The sequence below is a fragment of the Vicia villosa genome, linkage group LG2 (genome assembly GCF_029867415.1).
Source record: "Vicia villosa cultivar HV-30 ecotype Madison, WI linkage group LG2, Vvil1.0, whole genome shotgun sequence".
Taxonomy (NCBI): domain Eukaryota; kingdom Viridiplantae; phylum Streptophyta; class Magnoliopsida; order Fabales; family Fabaceae; genus Vicia; species Vicia villosa.
In genome coordinates this window covers 212,549,927-212,575,512 of record NC_081181.1, presented here as the reverse complement: position 1 = coordinate 212,575,512, position 25,586 = coordinate 212,549,927, and the positions used below count along the sequence as shown (strand labels likewise).

The window sequence follows — 25,586 nt, the reverse complement described above, 5'->3', positions numbered from 1 at the left end:
AAGTAAGACTCGTTTGTTGTATATGGTTGTAGTTTCTTGCTTCACAACGACATTCATAAGGCTGACTTCCTCTCTGATTGTCTAGGTGTTGTCTTTTTATGGAAAGAGGTGTGTCGTCCTCTATCTAAGCTCCCCTATTTCATAATAGATGACAACTTCAGTCCCATAGGTAAGTTGAAAGGGTGTTTCATTTGTCATTGAGTGAGGTGTGGTCAGATATGCACACAGGATTTGTGGAAGCTCATCGGCTCAATTTCCTTTAGCCTTTCATAGTCTCCATTTTAGTCCTCTCAACAAAAATTGATTTGCGGCTTCAACCTGCCCATTTGTCTGACAATGTTCCACTGAGGTGAAGTGTATCCCAAGCTTTAAATCCTCTAGCAACTACTTCAAGTTCTTATCTACGATCGGTATTTTGTTATCCATTATGATGGATTGAGGGATTCCATACCTAGCCAAGATTTTTATCTTAAAGAAAGTCACAACTCCATCACCTCATTATTCGTGGTTGGCACCGCCATCTTGATGACCGCTTTGAATTTTTATCCGAGTTTGCTTATTTGTCACTCTCCTTCAAATAAAAACCCATAAGTCTGTGGGATCCGACCCTAAAGGTACACTTCTCTGGATTAATTCTCATTTTGTATTGCACGACTCTTTGGAACACGTAGAAGAAATACTTGTCGTGTAGTTCCTCTTTGTCGGACTTGACGATCATGTCATCCATGTATACCTCCAATGTTTCACCTGTTTCTTTCTTTAAGACCTTTATCATCATTCTATTGTATCTTGCTCTTACATTCTTTAGACCAAAAGGCATTAGGTTGTACTGATAGTTGGCTTCTCGGTCATGTGAGTTTTTTCCTCCTTGTATAGCTCGTACATGGGTATCCGATTGTAACATAATATGCATCCATGAATGACAAAATCTTATACCCAACCAAATTGTCTACCAACTTGTCTATATTTGGAAGTGGATACGAATCTTTGGGGCACGCCTGATTAGGGTCAGTGTAATCAACATACATTCTCCACTTCCTAGAAACCTTCTTAACCAACACGAAATTGGAGAGACATTTGGTATATCTGTTTTCAGAGATAAAGTTAGCATCGAGCAATCCATGTACAATCTTCATGTTCACTTTCCTTCTTTGGGGGGGGGGGGGGTGGATTGTTGCCTCATTCGTTTGGAAACGTATCAGGCACAATGATCAATATTTAACTAATGGCATTCAACACTCAAGTCTATGCCCGACCTTTCACGGGGAGAAATTCTGAATAGGTTGGAATTGGCCCTTAGGGACTCAACAAATTATTTATTTTCTTTGGCCAATAGATTAACGCCTACATGAATTGACTGCGTTGGGTTATCATCGAGGTGGACCACTTAAAGCTCCCCATATAGAATCCGCCTCAAGGTCTTCATCTTGCCCCTGGTCAATATACTAAACCCGCCTTTCGCATGACTTTATTCTCCTATACGTCGAGATCGAATGTATTGGTTACTTTATCAGCCTTCTTCCTTATTTCCTTAGATGCAGCGACAAATGCTTGGGAGTTCTTTAGTGTTTCCTCATGTATAAGATGAGCTCCACATAGACCAAATTTAACCAGGATTGGTTGACCAGAATCATTAAGGTATTTCATCTTCAGATGGACCGTAGAGACTACATCGTCCAACGTTGCCATAAATGATCTTCCATGAATTTCGTTATAGATACTTTCATAAGGGATCACGTGGAAAACACGTTTACAGTTATCCTGTTCTTCCATTCTTCAAAGGAAATTAGTAGGTTCGCTGCTCCATAGGGCCGAGTTGAAGAATCATTGAACTATATGAGACTCTTGACTTTGCACAACTTCAAGTCTTGCATGCCTAACCTTAACTTCGCAAAGATTATGAAATACATTAGGTTGCACGAACATTCGTCGTCAATGAGGATCTCTAACACTCAATGATTTGCTATGGTGGCAGTTACGACCATTTGAAGTGTCACGTTAGGAGTCGTATCCATTTTCTCGTGGTCTTAAAATCTAACATCAACCCATCCTTCCATCGCTTCTCAATCTGCATACTGCTCTGTGGCGGAAGCTCTTTTTCGCTAGGCAGTTTTTGGCCAATTTAATTGACGACGAAAATGATCCAAAGTCGGAACGATCTAAGGAGCTTTTGGGAATAAGATCGAGAGTTTCCTTCTCCAACTTATAAGTGTGACAACTACATTGATCATGACTTAAATCAAACATAACTGATTTTGAAATTTTAAATGAATTATAAGTCTACTCTCACATACAGCGCCACCTTTCATAACTAGAGATGATCGATAAAATAATGAGGTAATATATTGTTGCAGCGGAGTTGTGCTGTTGGTGCAGCAGAAAAAATTGACCTACAAAGTTAACACTCAGACGTCCAAATTAGTGATAGAATAAAGAATAATTTAATAATAAAAGCTAGTGTAATACCTTTTTTCCCGTGAGATATCTTATATACATGAAAGTTGGTTGAGGTGTCTCAAAAATGAATCAGATCTGATATTTTTTTAATTGAACTTTTAGCCGACACAAAAATAATATTGTTATTTTATTAAAATTTTAAGCTTTTGTTAGAATGGAGGTAACTCACAATAATTTCGTCAAATTCACCATTAATCTAAACTTGCTCAATATTACAAAGTTTATATCTGAAAATGTTCAAAATATATGTTTAGATAGTTACATTTATTATTAAATGGTTAAATAAATGTAGTGATTAAAGCTTTCATAAAGTTGCTTAATGTGATTTGGCTTTTCGCCTTTAGCATTCGAGCCAAAGAAGCTTGAGTGTTACTTGGCTAATCTTAACTCTACTTGACCTATTATCTTTTCATATAAAAACATGAACATTAATACATAACCGTTCGCAAGAAAGATACTATAAATGTTGCTTCACTTCAATAAAAAACACGATCTTTTATAATTAGGAGTGACACTTTCCAAACATAAAAGAATATAAATTTGGTTATTTTATAAATTTTTTCCATACTTTATATTTTTCTCTATGTTTGAAACGAATGTGTCAATGTTATATATATATATATATATATATATATATATATATATATATATATATATATATATATATATATATATATATATATATAAGTATTGTAATTTGCCATAAATACACTTTTAAGATATTACGAAGTAATTTCATCAATTTATCTATTTACAATCATGGTGGAAATGAATCTATATGTGGACGATGTTCGTTTTGCTTGCGTTTTTTTTGGGACAGATCAAAATTTTAGTTTCACACTCTTTTATATGTCTGTTCTGCACTTTTTATTTTGTTGAGAATTGTCACATGTGCAAATGTTAAGAAATGTGGTTGGGTATAACTCATTCCTACAAAACCGGTTTTGTAGGGATGAGTTAGGCCCAACCACATTTCTTAACATGGTATCAGAGTTTCGTTTAAGATCCGTTGGGCCACCTATTATGGTTTCCGCTATCGGACCATCCACAATTTATTTCCACGCTCCAGTTGTCTAGTCCTGCGCGTGAGGGGGTGTGTTAAGAGTCCCACATCAGACAATATATGGTCTGAACATGTGTTTATAAGTGGGGGCAATCCTCACCCTACAAGCCGGTTTTGTAGGGTTGTGATAGACTCAACCACATTTCTTAACATGGTATCAGAGCCTGGTTTAAGATCCGGTGGACCACCTATTATAGTTCCGCTATCAGGCCATCAACATTTTATTTCAACGCTCCAGTTGTCTAGTCCTAGGCGTGAGGGGGTGTGTTAAGAGTCTCACATCAGATAGTATATGGCCGAAACATGTGCTTATAAGTGGGGGCAAACCAATTTTGTAGGGATGATTTAGGTCAAACCACATTTTTTAATATGGTATCAGAGCCTCGTTTAAGATCCAGTGGGCCACCTATTATGGTTTCCGCTATCGGACCACCCACAATTTATTTCCACGCTTCAGTTTTCTAGTCCTGCGCGTGAGGGAGTGTGTTAAGAGTCCCACATCGGACAATATATGGTCTGAACATGTGTTTATAAGCGGGGACAATCCTCACTCTACTAACCAATTTTGTAGGGTTGAATTAGGCCTAACCACATTTCTTAACAGCAAATATTAATATAAATATTTATAATTTTTAAATTTTAAAAGTAAATTGTTCGCGAACCCGCTACACCCTAATATTTTTTTAGACAAATTAAAATTTTAGACTCGTACCGGCTCGTACCCTTAAATATAATGGACATACTCTTTCTCCCCTTTGATGGATGTGATATGATATACCCTCATATTTCGAATTTTTTATGCAACTATTATTATATTATCTTCATCTTCTTTTTCTTCATGTATTTGTAGCTGTTTCTCAAAACAAATTCTAACATTAAACAAATAACCATTTTTGGGTATTACTTAATGCCATGGTATCCAATCCATGGTATCACTTTTATTGTGTTAAATAATCAAAAACCCCTTCGAGTGGTAATGAGAATATCTTCAAGTAGTGGTAGTTAGCTCAAGAAATTATGCCTATGGTTTTAAAATCCGCCAGCCAATATATGCTTCTTTGGATAAACATCCAATAGTAACGTGCAAATCACTTTACCACCTACCATTAATTTTTATATCATTTGTTGCAGCCATAAAGCACACAACTTTTCTTTAAGTACAAAGTTAAATGCATCAATGCACATTTCATTTCTCACGTAAAAATAATGTCTACCATTATTGACTTGAAGGATAAGAAGAAGAAAAAATAGAAACACAAACATGTGTATCTAATTTTACTCATGTAACAAGCAACTTGTATTAGAATCCATTATGATGGGCCAGGTTATTTTGGTGGCTAAGTCCCACATAGCTCAACCTAACTAACTTTTTCTTCAACTAGAGAGGTTCCACATTCTCTGCCCTACCTTAAATAATGCTATAGAACAGACAAGCAGTGTAGATTAAGTAATTTTGTTTGGATTATTACATAATGCATACATATAAACAACTTTTATAAATTGTTTTGGAGAGTTTGCTACTTTGCTTAAGAGAAGATGACAATTGATGGTAAAGGAAAAGGGCCTACAAAAAGGTAGTGGAGGATAGTGGTGGTCCAAAGTACAACAGAAATATATTTTCTATTTTTTTTTCTAAATTAAAAATATAAAAAAGACAAATTGTTATTAATAATAGTAGTATTAATGATTTTTTTAATAATTTTTAAGAATTTTTTTAAAAGTGGTTGACTTATAATTTATTTATTTTAATTCATTATACATAAATATTATCTAAACCAGCCGTTTACATTCATTTAACTCAACTAACACATATCAGTTGAGTTATCGCTCCCACTTCTTTTAATAAATTTGAACTCTATCATTTGATGATACAAAATTATTCTTTTATTTATGATCATTTTAACTTTTTGAAGATCACTTTTAAATTATACACTGACAAAATAAATTAATTAATTACTTTTGTCACGATATAACTGAATCTTATAATTTTATTTAGTCACAAATTACTTTGATAAATAAAGGAGAGTTTTTATCATTTAATTGACATCTTTTCAACAAATTTGTTTGGTCTTAATCCTCTTAATTAAAAAAATTAATAATTTAAAATTGAGATAATTTTTTAAAAATAGATGATGGACAAAAAATTATTTTTAATAATAGTAATATTAGTATTTTTTTTACAATTGTATCATATAAACTTTGAAATCTATCCATTAAAATTACAAAGTCAATCTTTTAAGATTGATCCAAAGATGGGTAAAATTTTGGTAAATATTGTTTCATTTTAATCGATCAAACAAACAAGTTTTAATATGAAGTATGGTATTTGTTGTGAAAGAATTGATAGAATAATTTAAATAATTTAAAAATAATTATTTATATTTTAAATATATTAAGATTTTGTTTGTGAGATGGGGGAGGGGAGAGAGAAGGCTTCTGAAAACAATTTTTTAAAAACATATAGGAAAATATTTGACGTTTTTTAAAAAAGTGATTTTGTATAGAATGATAAAATAATATTTATCATTATTATATTCTAAATTTTTAGAATACTATAACAACGTAAAAGATATTTGAAAAAGTTATGTAAGCCCTCTAAAACCCTCATTCAATATAACTTTTAAGTTCCCTCAAATTAGGGGTTTTTGGTGTTATGAATAAAAGCTAACCCTTCAAAACCCTCTCAATCAAAACCTTTCTATTCTTTTCACCCAATTCTTCATATTTTTCAAAGTCCTCCCCTCCCTTCCCCTCCAAACTCGCAAACAGAGCCTAAAAAATTTAATATGTGGGGGACAAAGAATAATGACAACCTAAATAAATGGTTTAAAGCAACACAATAATCTATCAAAAATGAAATCTAATCCACAACAAGATAGAAAAAGATAAAAAGACAAGAAACACAATAACTTATTTACCTATTTCAATCAAACGATCTACTCTGAGGAAGAAAGCAACTTTCTGATTCACTATACATCCAAAAGTTGCTACAAAAGATTATAAATTATTTACAAACAAATAGTCATCCAAGTTCCCAAGAACAAAACATACTTGTTTACCTAAATGTTTCACAATCTCCCTGTCTCTCTATATATTAATCATATCAGCCTAATATATTTTAAAGTGTTTCTCAACCCTCTTAAATACCTTTAAAGTTTGCCAAAATAACAAGAACTCCAAAGAATTTCAACCCCTATCTCTCTAAATTTATTGAGGACTTCTAAGCATTCTCCTTATTTTCAATTGTAAAGTTCTAAAGGTTATTTTTGAGAGAATGATAGAGTTACATATTTATTACTATTGAAATCTAAAGGATCCAAAATACAATCCATTAATGGTTAGAATAAAAAAGATTATAAATATATTTAATATCTTTTATATTAATTTAGAGTATCTTAGAGTATCTCTTTGTATTTTAAAGTATCTCTAAGTATCTTAGGATATCTCTATATTAATATAAAAGATATTTATAATATTCTAAAGTTAATTAACGTACTAACAAGCTGAAATAACCAAGCTCGATATCCGCAGACCGCTCAAGTCACCTGTGGCCTAACCAAACCATTGTCCAGTTAACATATTGATGTTAGACGATAGGCTATGATCTAAATGTGGGGTGAATAGACCGCAAATGAAATTATCTTATTAAAAATTATATTTTAAAAAATGTTTAACTATGGCAAGTGGAAACAATTGTGGATTGAAAATTGTCTATCTCAAACCATTTTCAAAAAGACCATATATGTGTTAAACCTTATAGAACGTCTCAATTGATGAGAAAATTAATCAATATATTTTCAATACCAACGTTTGAATAAAACCACACACTGATAATCGAGTTCCAATGAAATATCAAACAAAAACTTGACTTAAGCAATTTGTCAAACACTTAGTGTGCAATCAGTTCTATTCATATTTTTATTTGATTTTGTTGAAATAAAAAACCAATTGCAATCCTATAGATTAAAATCAACTCAACAAAAACATTTTGCAAAATTATTAATCAAAGAGATTATCTCAATGTATTGATTGCACAAACAATGTTTTCACAATTTGCAATGAGACAGAGAAGGATTTTTTTAGGCAGTTCCCTAATCGGTTTCTCTATGGGTACGTCTACCCCAAATTCCTACTAGAATTGAGATAATGAAAATTAATCTTTGCAAATGTTGTTTACAAGATAAAAAGTAGCAATCCAACCCTCTAAACCCTATGTTTGATGTTGATCATATCTTCTTATCTTTCCTTGATCTTGAGCTCGATTAAGTAATCCAATACTTTCAATTTGATCATCCGGTTACCGCTACTCTTTCAATAAAACCCTTTTCTTCGAAGCTTTCACTCGAATGAATCCAAATTGCGACTTATTGTGACCCAAAATTACCAAATTGATCCTCCGATTACCGTTACTCCTTTGATAGAAACGTAATTCTTCAAAGCTTTCATTCGACTGAATCCAAATTGTGAAATCTTGTGAAAAGCCCCCCAAATAAATCCTTGATCTTGGAGGAAAACCTCAATTGGATTTATCTTGAAATCCCCAAAGAATTTCCAACCCAATTGATTACAACAATCCTAATTGGACCTTATCAAACTATCTCTTGATCACACAACAAAAATGATTATGTGTAGTTGTTGTATATATATATATACACACACACACACACACACACACACAATGAGAGAGGATGAAGATGATGGACAATTCTTTGTATATTTTTAGTTTCAATCACTTAGAAATAATGTATGAATATGTATCAATGTGTGTGTGTGTGTATGTGTGTGGTGTTAGAAAGCAATAATAGAAAAAAGCAGACTTGCAAAATTACAAAATTGGACATTTTAAAACAGAGGGAGTCGACTTATTCGTGTAGAGAGTCGACTCAAAGAAGCTAGGGAGTCAACCCATGCTGACTGGGAGTCGACTTTAAGTCGACTCTTGGTATTCACCCATACTTTGATCTCAAATCTCATAGTTTATTCTTTTCATGAAAGTTTCTACTACTTGATGATGAATGAAACACAACATTTGAACATTCTAAAATACATAAGCCACATATTTTAGAAAATTTAGCTATGATCACTTCACCATATAAAATCTTCAACACTTCATGTTCAACTCTAGTGCCATAGCCTAGGTAATAAAACATGCTTATATATAACAAATTTTTCTTGAACTCTAGAACATACCTCATGTTGTGAAGAAGAAACTCACATTAATCAAACATTTTATGTCTAATCGTACCAATACCATGAACCTTGCAAGCCTTATTGTCATCAAGGTGAACTACTCCACCTTTCTCCAAGTATTCTTTTCTCAAACACATGTGATAAGAGCAACCTAAGTCCATGACTAAACACTTTTTAGTCTTCATAATAGACACAAATAATGCACCAGTACTCTCATAACTATCCTCATCAGAGGCACCTACAACCTAAACAAAATCATTGTTACCCTTATTTCGGGACAATCCCTCATGAAGTGATCGTTTTTCTAACAAGTAACATATTTTACCACTGACTTGTTAGACCTCTTTGATTTGGACATCTCTCTATGCTCACTTCCCTATTTTGATGCACTTAAGCTTTCACCGCCAATGTCAATCTTCAATTCTTCCACATTTGTAAATTCTTTGGATCTCACAACCTTCTGAGCTTCATCCAAAGTAGTAGTATCTTCCTTACCATAAATAAGGGCATCCTTTAAGTGATCAAATGATCTGGGTAATAATTTTAACAAGAGTAGAGCCTTGTCGTCATCATCAATCTTCACCTAAATATTATCAAGATCATCAATAATTTATCAACTTCTCCACTATTGATTTATTATCTACCATTTGTAATGAGTTGAGTTATTGTTTTAGACACTAATTATGAGCCAAATACTTGTTGATACCCAGTATTTCAAGTTTTTCCCACATTAAAGTCACAGTCTTATCCCTGGCGACTTCCGTTATAACTTTATCACTGAGGCACTAGATAATGGCATTCCTAGCCTTATACACCATCCTGGTCTTCTCTGCTTTTGTTAAGCTTGCAAGCAACAAGGTCTCACCCTTCAATGCTTAAATACACTTCTCTTTAGTTAAAATAACTTGCATATTCATTTTCGACAACCCAAAATTGTTATCTTTGGAAAATTTCTCAATCTCCCATTTATCCATGGTGTTGACTTGTAAACAATGCTTCTTTTCCCCATAAATGCCACCACTTCTTGTGAAAAATTGATAGAATAATTCAAAGCACTTCAGAAGAATTATTCAAAGTGTAAACACACCAAGAAGTTTGATGTGTGGAGACAAAGAACTAAAACAACAAAATAAATAGCCTAAAGTAACACAATATCATACCAAAAGTACAAGAAAATCCACAACAAGCTAGAAAAAAATAAAAGACAGGAACACACAATAACTTGTTTATCCATGTCGAGTAAACGATCTACTCTGGAGGAGAGAGCAACTATCTGAGTCAATATACTTCCAAAAGTTAAGAGATTACAAATAAGTTATAAAAAAATAGTCACCCAAGTTCCCAAGAACAAACTCTATTTTTTACCCCTAGTGTTTTTTAATCTTTCATACTTTCTCTATATGTATGAATCCCACAAGGCAATGTGTTTAAAAGTACTTCTCAATCCCCTTAGATAACTTTAAAAGTTGCCTAAATTTCAAGAACTCCAAGAAATTTCAAATCTTTCCTATCTAAGTTTACCAAGAATTCTTAACCCTTGTCTCTGTCTTCAACTGTAGAATTCTAAAGGTTGTTCTTTAAAGAATGAAAGATGCACTACTGAAATTCAATGGATCCTTAATGAACCAAAACACAATCTATTAATTGTAAGAATAAAATAGATTATAAATATCTTCTAATATTTTGTTTTTTTTAATAGGCAATTTGTATCTTATAATATTTTGTATATTAGTTTAAAGTATCTTAGAGTTTATTTTAATTAATATAAAAGATATTTATGATATTCTAACATTAATGAATGAATCCATAAACTATGATCAAGCTCGATATCTGCAAACAGCTCAAGTCGCCCTTTGGCCAACCAAATTGTTGACCAGTTAACCCACTGACCATTTATCGAGTCAACTATTTACCAAGTCAACAATTTTCCAAATCAAAATTTGATTGTTGATTGGATGTTGACTTTTTAATAGAAAGTCAACTGTGCCAAAAATATATTCTCTCTCTCTCTCTCTCTCTCTCTCTCTCTCTCTCTCTCTCTCTCTCTCTCTCTCTCTCTCTCTCTCTCTCCCCATCACCCAAAGTTTTGAGGCATTCTTTAACATTATTTATTTTAAATATCGCAATAAATATGAAGAATCTCGTTCTAAAATATGATATTGACTATGTTGTCGATAATGTTTTCTCAGTCCAATCGTATTTTTGTCTCAATAAATATAAAGAATATTGTTCTAACTTAAGATTGAGATAATATTGAATAGAAAATAATTTTTTTTTGAAGGTCTTAATTCTTTCATTTATTAATTTTTAATCGCCAATTTTTCTTCTTCTTCTTTGTTAATTGTTCCATTTTCTTCTTTTCTTGATAATTTTTCCCTATTCTTTGCTAATCGTTATTTTATTTGTTAACGGTTAATCATCTCTTAATTTTATTTACTAGCTATTTCAACGTCAACATTATCTATTAGTTATTAAAATATACTGAGAAATTTAATGTTAAAGAGAATTAACTATTTGTGGAGTTAAAATTACTAATAGACACTTTGTCTCGAGAAAATATATCACTTATTAATATATTAAGATTTTTAAAAGGTTTAAGTTGTTTTACTAAATTACTAGTACAATTATTTTATACCTAATTTTATTGATTGTTTCAATGACAATTGTTTGTGCATATTTTTTTCTTTCAAAATTGAAGTTTTGCATTGATATGTTACTTGCGATCTAACATATGATAAGAAAGATATAACTGATTACAATTATAGCAATTGAAAGTAATCTTTTGGAGACAATAAAATACGACTCTTTGGATTTTTTTGTCATTCTTTTTATTACAAGATGTTTGATTATGATTAAGATCGGTCAAAGAAGAAATATTGATGGACAATTGTTGAACTATGATAAAGCTAATCAAGATAAGAATCAAGATCAATAATCATTAATTAATATTTGTTCCAATTCATAATATATCTCTCAATACGCTCAAGAAAATCATATTAATCTTCATCTCTAAAAGCCATGAGCATCATGCATGAGAATCATTGAGATTAAGCCATAAAAAGCTGATTTCTGCACTTTTTAATTAGGTAATTGGTTACATGATTTAAGAAACCGGTAACTAGTTGTTGGTGTCTCATATTTTTGAACGCTGGAAAAGTCAAGTTCTACATTTTTTTTTAAAATCAGTTGTAGGAATCGGTTGTAGGATTTTTAAATTTTTTTAAAACATTGCAGAATTTACTTTTGTGCATTTTCCATAAACCATTGTCATCCTAATACATTGCAAACCTTCATTAATCATCTAGAAACAAATGCATATGATCATAAAGGTATCTTAACATATATTTAAGGAATAATTATCATAATCATCAGTTACCTCTTTCATACAAATTTTAATACAATTCAAATCAATTTTCTAAGTCTGCATTACCTTGAAATCATTCAAAAAAGTTTCATAATATAGAATGAGCACTTAAGATTTATGTATTGTTGAATTGTAACATTGAAAGGAAAGATCAATCTTCATCTTGGAATTCATTCAAGATTCAAATACCCAAGATTATTCAAAAAATGTGTTGTAACATAATTACCAAGCCTATGGTGATAAGTTATTTGTTGTAAAAGGTTCTTTGAATTGATGTAATTCAAAGTCTATCATAGTGTTTGATGTTTTGTGAAAAAAGTTCTTTGAATTGGGGTGATTGAAAGTCCACCATAGTGTTGACGTTTATGTTAGAAGATTGTAAGACAGGTGTTGATGTGAGACTTGTACAAAGATCTAACGTAGTGGAAAATCCTTCATGGTGTAAATGGACTAGACGTACCCTTGGTTGATAAGGGGAACTAGTATAATTCTTGTGTTCATTTATTTTCTATCACTTTAATTTTTGTACTATTATTATCCTAAGAACCAAAAGATTCATTGCTTACATTTTTTAAGAAAAATTAAGAATATTGTGCATAAACACTACTAAAAAATTTGCTTTTAGTGACCGAAAAATTTTGGTCACTGTAGTGACCGAAAAATTTCAGTCATTGTAGTGACCAAAATTCGATATTCATGAGCAAATTTTAAGAGGTCACTAAATCAATCACTAAAACAAATCAACCACCGATTTAGAGACCAAAATTTTGGTCACTATAGTGATCGAATTAGCCACCAAAATTTGATATTCATGAACCAATTTTTAGTGGTCACTAAATTGGTCACAAAAAATATTTTTATATACAATTTAATTTATATATATAAATTAGAGACCGAAATTTCGGTCACTAATATTTTTTGTTTTCTTTTTATATTTTTAATTCTCTTTATTATGTTACTATTTCTTTTCCATTTTTTTTAAAGATTTTAATTCTCTTTCAAATTTTAATTTTTACTAAATTTTTTAAATTTTTTTTATTGTTTTAACATGTAACATATTTATAAAAAAACTATATGTATATATGTTTAAATATAAAATATAAAATAATTGTTAAGTGGTGTAGTGGCAAGTTGTTATTAAAATACACGGAGGTCACAAGTTTGATTCCTAGTAATCACAACTTTTAATTTTATTTTATGAAAAAGAACACTAAAATCTTCAATAAATTCGGTCACTAATTCGTCGCAAAAGCTTAGCGACTAGCACTTTTTCAATCGAAAAGTAATGGTAGCTAAATCGATCGCTAAACATTTTAGTGACCGATTAATAAGCTTTTTCGGTCTCTAATTTGGTCACTAAAAGCGAATTTTCTAGTAGTGAAACGAGAAAAATTCAGCAACACTAACTCACCCCTGTCTCCTAGGTTGCATATCGTAGTTACACCTTTACCCTTTACGACCTCCCAAGTATAGGGAGGTAGGTCACCCGGTACTCGTAAAGCATGTATTCATTAGTATTGACCTCTCCGATATTGAGAGGAAGGTATCCTCATACCACCACCACTAAGGAACATATTAAAGCAGAAACAATACATAAATAAGAAGTTAGTTTTACATAACAATATTTGTGACCTTCCTAGTATTGAGAGGAAGGTAACATCATCCCAAAAAAGAATTGAATTGTTAGCGGTGGCCTCTAGGGTACTAAGAGAAAGGAATCCTTGCACCACCACCATCAAAGGTATAAAAGCCCATAAACCAAACTAATAACCAAGATTATTCCCATCGCGTTGCGAATGATCATTACAATTTCATATTCCTACTTATGGATAGAAAAATTATCTATCGAGTCTCATTATCCTTTAGATCAATTATCCCAATGTTATAGAATGACGAAAGCATTAAACACAAATAGAACTATATAAATATTAATCAGATAGTCATTACAAAAGCAGCCACAAAGAATTTCAATGAATCACGTGTTTAGGAGAGAATCATCTAAAGGAAGCCTAGTCTAAGATAACTAGCCACACATCCTTAAGGGATTCATGACTTTTAGAATTTGAAAGAAAATAATGAAACTTACAATGATGAAGAACAAAATCCTCTTGATGTCCTTCGTTTTCACTGCCCTCTAACTCAAAAGTTCCTTAAAGTTTAGAGAATTGTCAAATTTGGACCATAAATATTTACAAAATTAGGCTACTTTGAAAATCTTGCCTTACTTCTCATTAAACAGACATTGTAATGGACTCTTAGGGTTTAGAGAATAGTCTGACTTTACCTATCAACACTTGTAAGAACATCAAATTTATATTCGTTATTGTATGTGATCTTACCGTTCAAATTAGGCTTTGATTTCTTAGTAAAAATTGTACCCGAGAAAATTAGCTTTCTTTTGCCATTGATCCCACTACAGCAAGAGTTACGGAACTCCATATATAATCAAAATACTGCACAATGATAAAGCCCATGTGTCACTCTTTAATTGCACTACACCGCTATTCTGCGATTAATTTGACGTAAAAGTTAGATATCACAACAAAAACAAAGGAGAATTATCATTATTGTAAATATTTTATTTAGGCAACGAAAACATGGCATAATAAAAAAACAAAAATTTTAATAATTGATATATATATATATATATATATATATATATATATATATATATATATATATATATATATATATATATATATATATATATATAGATAGGTAGCATATCAAGTGAGAGCATTTTTAAATGAGAGATGAGAGGAAAAAATACCAACCATTGAATTTATCCAGAGAGAAATTAATAGCCTCATTAATGTATTAACATTCTCTCTCTTGATGAATCTAATGGTTGATATTTCTTCCTCTCATCTCTCATTTAAAAATGCTCTCACTTGATATGCTCCATATACATATAAAGTGAGAGCATTTTATAATAAGAGATGAGAGGAATAAATATCAACCATTGGATTCATCAAGAGAGAGAATGTTAATATATTAATGTGGCTATTAATTTCTCTTGATGAATCTGATGATTGATATTTATTCCTCTCATCTCTCATTATAAAATGCTCTCACTTGATATGCTATATATATATATATATATATATATATATATATATATATATATATATATATATATATATATATATATATATATATATATATATATATATATATATATATATATATATATATATATATATATATATATATATATATATAGTCAGAATCAAATTACACTAAGGTGTTAAATTTAGTAACCTGACACTTTCGATAATTCTTCATCTCATCTCCGTATAATAAAATTCACCGTTAAATTGAAAACTATTATTTAATAGATCACACCTATAAAATTTCACATAAATAAAAAATCATTTGATATGTTAAAGAGAATGGTAAAAATTAACGGTTTTTATGAAATTTTATAAAACGTTAGTTTTGATGCATCTTGTTGACATGTGAAATAATTTCTAGTTGACGTTACATTTTATAGACATATCTATATGATAATAGCTTTCAATTTAATAATAAATTTTGTTATACAAACATGTGATAAAGAATTATCAGAAATGTCATCTTGAGTCAATCACCCTTTTTGTTTCATTTTTGTTATTATGTCGGATTCATACCCATTGCTAATAAATGACATATAATTAATACCAATCAGAAGCCGGGGTTTACACACCATCAGAGGATCATTTGCGGTTCCTCACCTACACTACTGATTGAGTATTTTTTTTCCTGCATGCATGTGAAAAGATGAATATAATACTAATACTAATTTTATGCTTAAGATATGTAAACACATCAAATAATAAATTCTTTCCATGACCTCATCAGTGACCGATACAATGATGGATCGAGTTGTTATAAATTATAATACTATTAATGACATATAATATAGTGTACTAATTGACGTTTAATAGCTACATAAGTGGATCAGCACTACGATGTATAATTAATTCTTTAATTAAGTCGCACATTATCGTAGAAATTTCATGCAAATAATTTATCTTTCAATTATTCATTCTGTTGCAATCGATTAAATTTAAGGATAAGATATCTTAAAAGAAAATGCATGTATTAAAGTTTAAATACGTATACACAAAATATTGTGATTTGAAAAAAATATAGAACATGGTGATTGACAACTCATGGTTCGATTATCATGTGTGAAGACTGAAGACTATTCTATCATCTGTTGTTAGAGTCGAGTTTGGTGTTGAACTACTTTTAGTATAACAAGACAAGAGAGTCACTGGGTTTTGACATTGACAACCAGACCCCTTTATAATTTCTTTTTTTAGTCACATTTCTTTTTCATTTCCAAAATTTTCAAGCACGTCATTATGACTTTATGATAATGAGAAAAAAAATTGAGGGAAAATAATTCTGGTAAATGCTTGTTCATATTTATCCATTTTAATTTGACTTTTATTAATCTTGCATGATTGATGCGGTTTCGGATTTTTTTTTTCTTTTCAATTTAATATGAGAAAAAAATCTTCAATTAAGCGTATTAAGAAGGTATAGCTCTCTTACTGAGCTAAATTAAGGATATATATTAAAAGAGTTTTAGTAAATCATCTAAAGCTCGATTTAGGAAACTAACATAACCACTAAATACTAGTGAATCGAGTTGATTACGATCTTGATCGACTTGATTGAGCCGATATCGATTGAAATGAATAACTTATGTGGATGGCAAATAGAAAAATAATGTTATGGATTGATGAGTAGCAAGATGTTGTACTTGCAAACAAACACATTTTGAAGAGCAAAGAAGAAATGAGAGATATTGAGATGGAAAATCATGTTATTAAGACATTGAAGTTAAGATTGGAGTTATGATCATCGATCGATTATATGACCATGGCCATTTGCCTTCGTCCTTGTCCTCTCATGATCGTATTGAGAAAAAACAAAGCATAAAGAGAGAAAAAAAAGAGGAACACAATAACAACAAAAGAGATTAACATGGAAACTTTAAAACTGGAGAAAAAATCATGACTGTTGTCAACCAGAGAATAACACTGTGTAAAAATTGTTACAAGAGGAAAAGTACCAATGTGATTCCTCCTAGGTTCATTGTATGTGGTAGGCTATGAAATTGTACTTTGTGGTAGTAGCTTATCTCTTAGCACTAATTCTTGGGTTCTACAATGCTTATGGTACTGGCTTATCTTTTATGAGTTTTTTGTATTTGTTGTGTTGGTTAACTTTACAAGAGATTGAACCCTAAAATATTGGGAAATGAGTCCCTCTTTCTATGACAATGGTTGTGTCTTTTGTTGTTGGGGATTACTTTATAGTTGACATGTGTGTGGAGAGTTTAGTAGTGTTTATTTAGAGTACGATGAAAAGAAAGGAAGCAAATTTTATGGCTCCAGCTGTTGCATCTAGATTAATATGTAGAGATGAGATATGTGTTCTTCCTTGGCTGTTCTTGCTTTGTTCCGGCTGTTGCTTCTGGTAAAAGGAGGTTAAGGATGAAAATGAAAAAACTCAAATCCAAATTAACTCTAATATAAATCTTTGATTTGTTGATCATTCAAGACCTTATATGAATTTATTAATAATTTGAAGTAGTTGGCCTAGTGGTAAGGTGTCATTGCATGAGGAAGGCTATGGTCCTGGGTTCAAAACTTATTGGTACCGTTTACATGTTTTATATCCAAAACAAAAAAATGTATTTCACCCCTGCAATGTTAGTGAATTTTGATTTACCCTCTCGTAATAAAAAAATAAAATAAAAAAGTTATTAAAATAAAAAATTGAAATTCCACGTTGATCTTAAAAATTAAAACAAAATCCACATGGACATGCCACGTAAGCAAAAATGAAGATTCCATGCCATTCAGACAATTGAGGGGCATAGACACATAATCTTAACATTATAAGGGGGGATCCAATTTTTTTTACAAGGGGGCAAACCGAAGTTGGCTAACATCGCAAGGGGGTCGTATATTTAACCATACTTTATATGTCCAATCTTTCCACATTTCCAACATGTCACACCGATTTCATTGTTTTTTTCACACACGACCTTCCTCTAGCATCAAACACCGAGTTTGATGAAGGGTTATCATCACCCTTCAATCTTCTTTCTTTAGAAATAATCTTACTAGCAACTTCTTCAAATCTCAAAGTTTTCTTCCCATATATCAAAACATGTTTAATATGCTCATAGAAAGATGGAAAAGACCATATGAGTCTCAAAGATTTGTCTTCATCATCAATCTTGACTCAAATAGTTCTGATTTAGAAACAATACCATTTAGAATACTTAGATGATCAGATACTTTCGTATGTTCATCTACACACAAGCTATGAAACTGCTCCTTCAATAATAAACGACTTGTTATACCATTTCCTCAATATAGTCCTTCAAGTTTCTCCCAAAGCTTTTTGGATGAAGGTGTATCAAGAACATTCGCAGAAATATTCTTAGCCAAAAACAAGCAGATTGTACTCGAAGCTCTCAAATCCAGTTCCTCCCACTTCTCGTTGTTCTTGTTGTAAATGTTTCTTTTCAACACCTTGTGTAATCCTAATTGTACCAAAACATCTTGGACTTGAATTTTTGGTTAGTTTCATGATTTTTTGATTGACATTAATTTTGCTAAAACATGGTTCTTAAATAATGTTGAGCAAAATATTGAAACATCTTGACCAACTGTCATAATAGGTTCAGCTGTTATGTGTTTTGACAGATGTTATGACATCCTACACCAGAACATCCTGACAGTTTAGACTGGATTTTTAATCCTTTAAGATTTGATTGAAAAATATGAGAATCTGGAATATTCAAATACTCATTACAGGCGCAAGCAACCAATCAAGAAGTTTTTGGGACAAATCCATATTTGTTTTGATTTTTTGAAAAAGAATTTTTGAGATTTTTTTAGAAAATTAAGATTTGATTTGATTTGTTCCTATTTTGTGTGAAGATCTTGCAGCTGTTTCAGAAAGGAGAAGATTAGGTTTATTTCAGAGTCCAATCTTATACTGTAAGAGTCTATAAATATGGACTTACTAAATCTAGTTTTGCAAGCATTCACAAATAAAAACCCTGTGTGTAAAATAAAGGTTGGTGTTTTGGGAGTCCTTTAAGTTTTTCGTGTGTTTTACTTGTGTGTCACTCATGTATCTTCTAATACATTGAGTGTGTTCTCACTCTTGAAGCTTTTACGCAAAAGAGTTAAATATTGTTCTTGATCAAAGCTTTTAAGCAAGATCAAGTATTCTTTATTTGAAAGTGTAATCTTTTTAATTTGATTCCTCTAGTCATAGGGTATGTGACTATTTTTATCACTACGGTGATTGGGAGTGAAATGTCGATTTCTCATATCTAGATGTTGATTTCTTGGTAGAAGTTGCATTGGGTAGTGATTAGGAGAAAAGTTGTAAATTGGGACTGTTTAGGCATTGAACTAATACTGCTAATAGTGGATTTCCTTCCTGGATTGTTAGCCCCCAGATTACGTGTTGTTGCGCTGAGCTGGGTTAACAATTTTCTTTGTTATTTATCATTCTGCATTTAGTTTTTCAGTTTTCATAATTGTGTTGTCAGTCAGCAGATGTTACAACATTTGTCTTGACATTGTATGTTGTTAGGACATCTGTCTTAGCATCTGTTGCGTAAGTGCCAAAATTTTAATCTGCATTAGAGCATGCACCCTGTTCTGTTTATTGGGTGAGCTCCAGGGAGAATAAATTATGGAACTACGGATTATGAGAAAATATTTTTAAACACCATTGCATTTCTTGAAGTCAATGTAAAAGTATGTTGCAAAGACTAGAAAGAAGGGAAAAAGCAAAAGTCAAAGACACCTCATCTGACATCAGCAATATCCAAGATAAAGGGATTTCGTGCAATAAAGAACGTGGGCACATTAGAACATAATGCCTTTCATGTCTCAAACCCAAAGGATTGACTGCTTCATGGTCAGATGATGAATCTTGATGAAACAACACCTTTTCAGCATAAGATTGCAATGGTTCACCTATAGTTACATTATGCACCACTTCATAAAGTTTTGTATATTTTGAATTCAAAATTCACACTTTCAGTAGCTCGAGACAAATTTAAAGATAACTTCCACTAGTGGATGTTTAGTGCAAAAAATTGACCAAAGGTTCCTTCAGACAGATTAAAGGCATATTCCACTGGTGGATGTTAAGTACAAAAACTGACCAAAATTCATTTAGACAAATTTGAAAGCAATTTTCACTTTTGTCTATGAGACACTTTTATCTTTTTAACTTTGTCATATTTGAACACATCCATAAACATTAGTTGTCCTTTAATTTTCAACCGAGAAAGAACTAAAAAATTATAAGAGACACTATTTAAAAGATTTTGAAATTAATTAGCTAAATAAAAATAATTGTTAATAGATCATTATCACATAATTTGATCTTGAGATTAATTAGCTAAATAAAAATAGTTGTTAATATATACATCTTTGTGACATAATTTGATTCAGATAGTAAATCTCATTTAGTTTAGTAAGATTAGTTTGTTTTTATTGTTGGTTTACATATGTTTAGTTTATTTAAGAGAGGGGAACCACCGCCCTGTTTCAACAAAAGATTTTGGTCTTGAATATTTTGTTAAAAAATATCAAGTTATCATCCTTATTATAACTCATATACAATGATAAAAAAAAATTGCTTACAGTGTTAGTGTTTAGGTAGTTAGTGGGTGTTTGCCATCTCGTTTGTCTTTGTTGTTAAACATATTTATTTGAGTTAAATAAAAAGTTGGAGTTTGTTGTTTTGTATGAATCTTTGGGTAACCAGGTTTATTTGGATCAATGCGACTCTTTGTACATTATTTCTTTTCTGAAAAAATTGTTTTTACGCAGGTGTTGGACATCTATACCGTCACTTGTGATTATATTTAATTAATTTATTTATTTTAAAGTTATTATCAAAATTGCTGCTGTGTCAATATCAGAATCATATTTGAGGTATCAGTGTTTCATAGGTTACAATTTCTCTCTTTTTTTTTTTTGAAAATCTTGGTATCCGGCTTTGGGACCGACTAATCCAAGAGAGACCAATCCCACCATCCACTAGCGGGGGCCCAATTTAAAACCAGAACAAAGTTCTGTATAAACTGACCCACGCAAGAATTGATAGCATTTAGCAGGATTCGAACTCAGGACTTTAGCAGGATTCTCATATTATATTTAAGAATTTTGTTGATGATATTCTTTTAAACTTTTCAAAAATAAATAAACAATGAAGTGAATATTAAATTTGTATTACTATGTGAGTCTTCAGCAGCCAAAGTCTCCAAACATTGAACTCCCCACAAGATGAGCTAGTATTATAATGTAAAATACAGATTCATTTAACATAGTGAGAAAAAAACAAAAAATGTCCAAAAGAATTACTTTAACTTATAAGAAAAAAAATCAATTCCCACATGTGACATGACTTGAATCAATTTAACAATAATCCTAAGAATTTTCAAAAGCAAAGAATCAATATCACAGATCCAACCCCACCACCACACCACATGCCTCTGTTAAAGAAACCCATCCAAACTTCTCTTGTTTCTGACTGCAAACAGAATTAAACAAACATATCATAAAAATTAAAAATTAAAAAAATTAAAAATAATCATGTTTATACATTTTTTTAAAAAAATTTATCTGATCTTGAAACCGACTAATGTAAATGCGTCAATTTCACCGTTTATTAACAGAGATCTATTTAAAATCAGAGCAAAACTCTTTTAAGATCTTTGCTCTGATAACACATAAAAAAGTTCAAATTTAAAATCTTGAGAGAAACATACTCTTAAACTCGAGCATTCGGCACCATGACAACTTGGGTTTTCTCTCTCTTAGTCACAGGCACGATTAAATTTAACATTATAAAAGGCATAGTTTCAGACAACTTTTTCTGCACTCTTGGTCCTTTTTTCTTCAACAGAAACCTCTTCAGAGTAAGGTCCAAAACCCAAGAAAATGGGTTTTCTGTTACCCACTCTGTTTCTATCTCTGCTTCTTCTATTTTCTTCCCACCAAACAAAAGCTCACCAATTCAATAACCTCAACCCAACAACCACAACAGCAACTACCATTTCCAATAGTAGTACCGAAAGAAAACTCGCAGGAACGTGCAATTTGTTTCGTGGCAAATGGGTCTATGACGCTTCGTATCCTCTCTATGATCCTTCTTCTTGTCCCTTCATAGATCCACAATTCAACTGTCAGAAATACGGTCGACCTGATAGCCAGTATCAGAAATATAGATGGCAGCCACTCACTTGCTCTTTACCAAGGTAGCTAACTTCTTCTTCGAGTCTATTAACTAACTCGTACTTATCAGACATAAAAGTTAGTTACACTGAGATAACTAACTTTTATATCTGATACAGGTGCGAGTTAGAAGTCTCGTTTTCATGAGTTTGAAATTGTTTGTTTGTTTGTTTTTGGTTGTTTAGGTTCAATGCATTGGATTTTCTAGCAAAGTATAGAGGAAAGAAGATTATGTTTGTTGGTGATTCTTTGAGTTTGAATCAGTTCAATTCATTGGCATGTATGATTCATTCTTGGGTGCCAAAAACAAGAACTTCATTCTCAAAACAAAGTGCAATTTCCACAATAACATTTCTGGTTAGTTTTTTTGAATTTTTTTTTTATATTTTTAATTTCTATTTTTGAAAATTTTGAATTTAATGGTAATGAAATGATGTTTGTTATGTTTGGTGTTTAATTGTGTCCATGCAATTGGTGTCTTCTTTTTTTTCTCTTTGCCTTTCTGTTTTTCACCTAAATTGGAAACTTTATGGGTAATTTTCTTGTGTGAACTCATTTTTTATTTTCTTCAAATTTCTTGGACCAGTTGCGAAATTTGTGCTGAAAATTATTTCAATTTAAAATTTGTGTGAAACATGGAGCGTGAACAATAAAGTGTGAAACGGGTTTGGTGGAGTGTTTTTCCCTTTGCTGGGACATTTAAACTAAAGAATAATAAATGTAAATCTATCATGGATATATTAATTACTATGCATAGTAATAATTTACCTAGTAAATAATTCAATTTTTCTACTATTTTCCTCGTGCAAAACTTTTTTTTAAAAATAATTTGTTTTTATAACAAAATCAAATATACTCCATTGAGTACTATAAATTTTAATAAAAATGTATATTTTTTTAAAGTTTGATTTCTTTAAAAAGCTGGATCCAGAAAAAGAAAAGATACTTGTAAGCTTGAATTAAGGATGAATTTACAAAATCATAGTGACATATAGTAGTGTATGCTTGTAATTACCAATACCTTTTTGCTTTATATAGAAACTTTGTTGACAAATTTGTTAATTAGAAATAATTAGTGTTTGACACCTAGTTTTTCTAGCAGTCAACAATCATCATTAGTGGTAACTAAATCATGAATACAACATTGCTCAGCTAATATATTCTTCTTTCACTATCCCTTTTTAAACTTCAATGATTAATGATAATAATAATAATAATTTGATTTTGGTTTTTCTTACTTCAAGAAATATCTTGTTGAATTATTTAGTTGAATACTTGCTTTATTATGTTTGCCCTTGATATAAGCATCAATCAAGTTATCTACCAAAAAAATTGAGATTTGAAGTGACCCATTTAAATAATGTTGGAGTAGTAACAATAGTATATAATAGATACTATTTAAATATATTTTTAATCCTCTATTTAAAAAAGAAGTTTTTGTTCCTTCATTTTAAAATCATTTTTTGGTCTTAAGTTATTATGTTTTTTGATTTTTGATTTTGATAGATAAATTTAATATTAATGTCATATTCCTTCCACCTTCTAGGCTTGAAGACATTTCTTTTATAAAACTAATATGAATATATAATTAGTAATTTAGGCCTTAATCCTTCCAATTGTTGTCCTTCAATTATTTCTTTTTAAATGGACCACTTGACACTGGTGACCTAATTCAGATACAATCCTCTGCTTGCACGGCTTTTGCTGTATAAAGTCAGTAAACTACAAAGTGTCACAAATATTGGGCCACATAAATGTGATGAAGGAAGGAATTTTCTTTTTCATCTAGTTATTTATATTCCATGGTACTTTTCATTTTCATTGAACTTAAGCAAAAAATCACATCATTTAGTGTGTGGAAATTTCTACTTCCATAGAAATTTAGGTCACAAGTCGTCGACGACAACATACAATCATGCATAAGAAGATATGTGACCATAAACTGTTAAATTTAAAATATATCTAATAGACTGTTTCATCATGATCACACGGCTTTATTTACATATGTGATAGCGTCCTTGACAAGAGACAATCTAAAGAAAAATTTAAAATTTTGTTATTTTAATTTTTTTCAGGATTATGGTCTCCAATTATTTCTATTCCGCACACCATACTTAGTAGACCTAGATCGTGAAAATGTTGGGAATGTTCTAAAGTTAGACTCAATAAAGAGTGGTGATGCTTGGAGAGGGATGGATGTACTGATTTTCAACACGTGGCATTGGTGGACCCATACCGGCAACGCACAACCGTAGGATCTAACTTAACATCATGATCACAATCAATTTTACTATTAAGAGGTGATTAGCAACATTGATTAATATGGGTTTGTTTTTGACATTTGAATATAGATGGGATTATATTCAAGAAGGTGGCAAGTTGTACAAAGACATGAACAGATTCATTGCATTCTACAAAGGCTTGACAACTTGGGCTAGATGGGTTAACATCAACGTAAATCCAACCCAAACCAAAGTCTTCTTTCTAGGAATTTCTCCGGTGCACTACGAGTAAGTTTTTTTTAATAATTTTTTAATTTAATTGATTGAGTACATATTTGAATTCCTTTAACTTTGACATATTCTCTCCATGTGCGCGTTACCATAACTTTGTATCTATCAATTGAGTTAGACGGGTTAAGTTTTATTAATTATATATTTATGTTGGTGTGCAATATTTGGTGAATTAGGGGTCGAGATTGGAATCAACCAGCGAAATCATGCATGAGGGAGACACAACCATTCTTTGGATTGAAGTACCCAGCAGGAACACCAATGGCTTGGGTGATAGTGAACAAAGTATTGAACAGATTAAAAAAGCCGGTGTATTTTCTCGACGTGACAACACTTTCACAATACAGAAAAGATGCACATCCAGAAGGGTACAGTGGTGTTATGTCAACAGATTGTAGTCATTGGTGTCTTCCAGGACTTCCTGATACATGGAATGTTCTTCTTCATGCAGCTCTTTTTGGTTGAATTGGTGGAAGAAATTGTGTATGTTTTTCTTAGGTTAGGAAAACCTATTGTTTTCTACCATAGGAATTAATTATTTAATCTGGTATAGTGAGTTATTTCAATTGGACAATAAAAGGGTTGATTGTACATTTTCATTTCATATATTGTTTTGGCAGAAACGTGCCTTGATTGTTGTACCAAATAGACAGTGTTTGGAATATTGAAAAGTATTTGTAAGTTGCAGAGAACTTTCTTGTGGAATAACGTGCTGATGGATC

The 25,586-nt window shown here is 31.2% G+C and overlaps 1 protein-coding gene across 1 annotated transcript; it reads left to right on the top strand.

The window, feature by feature from the left end:
- Window positions 1–21,967: 21,967 nt before the first annotated feature.
- On the top strand, window positions 21,968–25,586 carry LOC131653792 (protein trichome birefringence-like 39). Its single transcript, XM_058924077.1, has 5 exons — window positions 21,968–22,374; window positions 22,537–22,708; window positions 24,427–24,602; window positions 24,703–24,861; window positions 25,041–25,586. Exons 1-5 carry the CDS (start codon window positions 22,058–22,060, stop codon window positions 25,327–25,329), a joined length of 1,113 nt encoding a protein of 370 aa, XP_058780060.1. The 5' UTR covers window positions 21,968–22,057; the 3' UTR covers window positions 25,330–25,586.

Bases quoted from the DNA above. Each gene is read 5' to 3' on its own strand.
- LOC131653792 (XM_058924077.1), top strand. From the start codon at position 22,058: ATGGGTTTTCTGTTACCCACTCTGTTTCTATCTCTGCTTCTTCTATTT. The intron at 22,709-24,426 runs GTTAGTTTTTTT...AATTTTTTTCAG, and splicing joins TTTCCACAATAACATTTCTG to GATTATGGTCTCCAATTATT. The intron at 24,603-24,702 runs GTAGGATCTAAC...ATTTGAATATAG, and splicing joins CATACCGGCAACGCACAACC to ATGGGATTATATTCAAGAAG.